General features: G+C 35.3%; 1 protein-coding gene across 1 annotated transcript; it reads right to left on the minus strand.

Moving 5' to 3' along the window:
• Nucleotides 1-3247: 3247 nt before the first annotated feature.
• LOC133036120 (uncharacterized mitochondrial protein AtMg00310-like) lies at nt 3248-4036 on the minus strand. The gene has a single exon (XM_061112612.1). The coding sequence runs from the start codon at nt 4034-4036 to the stop codon at nt 3248-3250; it is 789 nt and encodes a 262-aa protein (XP_060968595.1).
• Nucleotides 4037-4434: the final 398 nt, after the last annotated feature.

Below are 4434 nucleotides of genomic sequence, written 5' to 3' on the forward strand. Positions count from 1 at the left end.
TATTATGCTTGTGATTAGGTGAAAAACCGGGATTAGGGTTATCACCCTAAAGTGAGCGGTTATACGATCTAGGGTTATTACTCTAGTGTTTAAATGATTTTGAATACAATACTATGTTGTATATGTTGAGATAAAGAATTATACGGGTAAGGCATAATTAGGTTAGACTCGGTAATCAGAACCGAGATAAACCAATCTAAGGCCTTATTGTAAATAGATGTGTGAGCGCAACACGTAGGTCTATGTTAAATATGTTGGGAATATTTTACAAGGATCTAGATTTACTAACGAGTATGTTGATTAACATCCTAAATATGAATTCTCTAAAACAATGAAATTAAACACTATAAGGATTTAAGAAAACCTTACATTGATTGCAGCGGAATATAATGACTCCTTCCGTTCAAGATCTCTAGCCCTTGATTCCTTTCTGTCGCAGAGCATTATCAAGATCTGAACCTGAATCTCTTTCTCTCCTTCGGGTTTGGTTACCACCGTCTTACTCACTATGATTGAGTACTTGACTTGCTATGTGTGGCATTACACTCTTTCACTCAAGGTTTCGAATGGTGAAGAATGAAGGAGGCTGGAATCTCTATGGAAGGAACTCTCTCATCTAGGTTGAAGGCAATATTCAAATTGTCAAAAGTTAAGTTGACAAGAGTGGATGAGTGAGAGCATCATGTTTCTTTTATAGTGTTTCGACTAGGACTTAGGGCTGAATTATATGGATTAAAAAAGAACAAAATATTGGGCAAAAATCAATACTAGGGCCGACCACTAAAAGACCAAACTCTAGTTACAATTTTGCCACTTTATCTCAACTACTTATTATTCTTTCAATAATACCATATTTTTTAATTTAATCCTATAAATACCAAAACTATTTATTTAATAATTATAATTGATTATCAAATAAAATTGTCATTTATATTATTTATTAATTAGACCATACAAAGTCCCTTAATTAATAAATTGACCCCAAAACCTCTTTTCTTCACAATTAAGTCCTTGCTTAGTGAAAATTCATAAATGAGACATAGTCTAATATTAGAATTATAATTATTTAATTAAAATCAATTAATTGTGTCTGTAAGCAATATTATCTCAACTAGTGAGGGGACCATGAGCCTATATAACCGAGCTTTCAATAAGTAGATCTAGAATTCACTAAGTAAATTCCCTAACATATTAATTCCGCCTTGCGCCACTATAGATTTGGAATTGAATACACTCAATTATATAGAATGCTCTATATGTACCATGATATAGATACATTATGATTATCCATTGTTACAATCCTAATAGTCAAAGATCCTCTATAGATGATCTACACTGAATAGGGACAAATTTACTGTTCTACCCTTCAATGTATTTTATCCTTAAAACACTTAGCTACCTATAAATGATATTTTTCAGTAAACTAATATAATTACTGAAATGAGATCTCAATCATTTATCTCTATTTTCCAGCTCGAAAGAAATCATCGTTTCACTTATAAATACTTATAGAAGCTATAGATTCCATATCTATGATCAGCGCTCCCACTTAATTGAACTACCATGTTCCCAAAATGTAAATATCCCCAAGAACTATTAGTTAGCTTCCACAAACAACTTGAAGAACATAAATAATACAACTAAGTTGAACATAACCATATCAGGATTAAGATCCATAGATCTATGATCAACCATTGATATTGACTTAGAAAGATATAACAGTAAGTTTATGATATCTTATTTAAAATTAATATCGGTCCCTTCCAATGTATACTCCATACATCCGATACTTGTAAATTTTGCCAATACCCTGGAAAGGACATAACACTTATCCAAGGTGTAAGTATACCTAATCACCGATTATCATGTCAGTCTAAATCCAATGAACTGAAAAATCATGGGAATTAAACTTTTGAACATATAATCATAATTATATTCCACTGTGTTGTGACACTATAATCATGAACAAATATATAAACATATTTATATATAGCCATCTGTATGCACTCTTTACAATGTATATAGCTGAGGTTTCTTTGTTCCATGTCCAGCAATCATTATGCACAGACAAAGGCAAAGGGATATTAAGAATCAAAGTTCGATCTCGAGCATCAAATAAATCATCAATAACCTCAATATCCCATTATTTTTTATCCATACATAATAAAGATGCCACATACTGATTTTTCAAACCAGGGTGGATAGTATGAACAAAGGGAAAACCATCATCAGGGAGCCAATTAGGAATGGCAATCGGGCCCGGCCTGGCCTGACCCGCCATAGATCCGACCCGACCTGATATTGTTTTAGCCCGGCCCGGCCCGGCCCGACTTCTTTATTCAGCTTGCGGATCAAGCCCGACCTGATATAATCGGGCCGGGTTGAGCCCGACCCGTATTCCTTCTTTTTTTAAATCAGTTTATTTTATTTATTTATACAAATGCTGAATACTACTAACTCTCTTTACATATATACACATATATACTAGTCTACTAACTCTCTGTAAGTGTTATTGCACGCTCAATTTCAGAAGCACAGTTCAAAGATCTTAACCTCGTAAAAAACCATCAATTGAAAAGATGCCAATCCCATGAAAGATTCCAAACATTGAGATTAAAAAACCTCAAAAACTCCAAACTTTCTTGATCTAGATTAAAAAAGAAATGGCATATCCCTATAACAACAATGATCCATTCCATGCTATAAACTCCCAAAAAAGAGAGTAAAGTAATGAAGCTAAAAGCTAAGATGCATATTTAATAAAAACAAACACTTTATTTTCACTTACACTTCAAGCCAAAAGAAAAAGAAAATAGATCACAAATCGCCACATAGAAGGAACAACAAGCTATCCAGTGACACAAAGCCATATATATTATTGGTTTCATAATTATTTTCCTAATAATATAGACAACTAAAATAATTCAGTTAATAGAATAAAACCATTTTTGGAGGAGTTACGAAATGCATTTTCTTCGAGGGTTGAACTGTATTAACTCATCCTCCTATGATTGATGGATGAATTGACTAACGGAGAGTAATGAATTGACTGATTAGAAAAGAGAATAAACGCAGAAGAAAACAAACAAGCAGAAAAAAAAATCTGAAACCGGGCCGGGCCGGACCCGACCCGAAATAATATGTACCGAGCCGGAAGCCCGATAACCACCCGATGTAATCGGGCCAAAGCCGCCCCGTCGGGCTGGGGGCCCGACCCGGCCCGCGAAAATGGCCCAAATTGCCATTCCTAGAGCCAATGATCTTCAGTGATTGATGTTTGAATTCCACTAGCAATACTCTTCCTAGCACTAGCTGTAATAAGATCTTTGGCTTCAAAAATGCTTCTCCACACATAGCTAGGATTGTTTCCTAAAGTGGCAGTCAAGAAAGAGCCATTAGGAAAATATCTAGCCTTAAAAACTCTGCTAACCAATGTTGATTCATTCACTAGCAATCTCCACGCCTTCTTGCCAAGTAAAGCTAAATTATACTGCCTCAAATCTTTAAAATTGAGACCACCATTGTTCTTATGCTTGCAGAGTTTTTTCCAGCTCATCCAAGTCACTCCACGACTTTGCTTAGATGACTGCCACCAGTGTTTGCTCATAGTACTCTCTAAGGATTTACAAGTATTCAAAGGCAGAAGAAATACTAACATAGCATGATTTGGAAGAGCTTGAGCTACCATTTTTAGAAGAAGCTCCTTTCCAGCTTTCGATAAGAACCCCCCTTCCCAACTTTGAATTCGTTTGCATAACTTGTCTTTAAGGAAACCTAAGATAGCATTCTTGTTCCTACCAATGATACAGATAAGCCCCAAATAAAGACTTGTATCTTTTGCTTCTTGGATACCCATTCTTTGACAAATTAGAGAACGAGTAGCAGGCTGAGTGTTTACACTGAAGAACACAAATGACTTCGAGAAATTAACCACCTCGCCATAAGCCATTTCAAAATCCTTCAGCAAATTCAGCACATTTGTAGTGTCATTCTCAGTGGCACAACAAAATAAATAGCTATCACCCGCGAATAGCATGTGCAATATGAAAGGAGCACAATTCGCAACTTGAATGCCTTAATTAATAATGAAAAAGCTTCAGCACAGATTAAAAACAAGTATGAAGACAAAGGATCACCTTGGCATATTCCTCTAGACAGGAAAATAAGACCTATTTGTCTCCCACTATGAGTGATCATGTATTAAACAGATGTAATGCATTGAAGCACAAGAAAAATCCACTTTGGATCGAACCCCATTCTTTGAAGTACAACTTCAAGAAATGTCCACTCAACTTTGTCATATGCTTTGCTAAAATCAAGTTTCAAAGCCATATACCTTTCCTTGCCCGCTCTTTTACGCTGAAGATAATGCATGACCTCATATGAAATCATGATATTATCAGTGATGAATCTCCCTGGAATAAAAGCGCTTTG

This window comes from Cannabis sativa, chromosome 3, assembly GCF_029168945.1.
Source record: "Cannabis sativa cultivar Pink pepper isolate KNU-18-1 chromosome 3, ASM2916894v1, whole genome shotgun sequence".
In the NCBI taxonomy this organism is placed as follows: domain Eukaryota; kingdom Viridiplantae; phylum Streptophyta; class Magnoliopsida; order Rosales; family Cannabaceae; genus Cannabis; species Cannabis sativa.

Excerpts from the sequence above, each read along its gene's own strand:
- LOC133036120 (XM_061112612.1), bottom strand. The coding sequence starts at position 4,036 with ATGCTATTCGCGGGTGATAGCTATTTATTTTGTTGTGCCACTGAGAAT.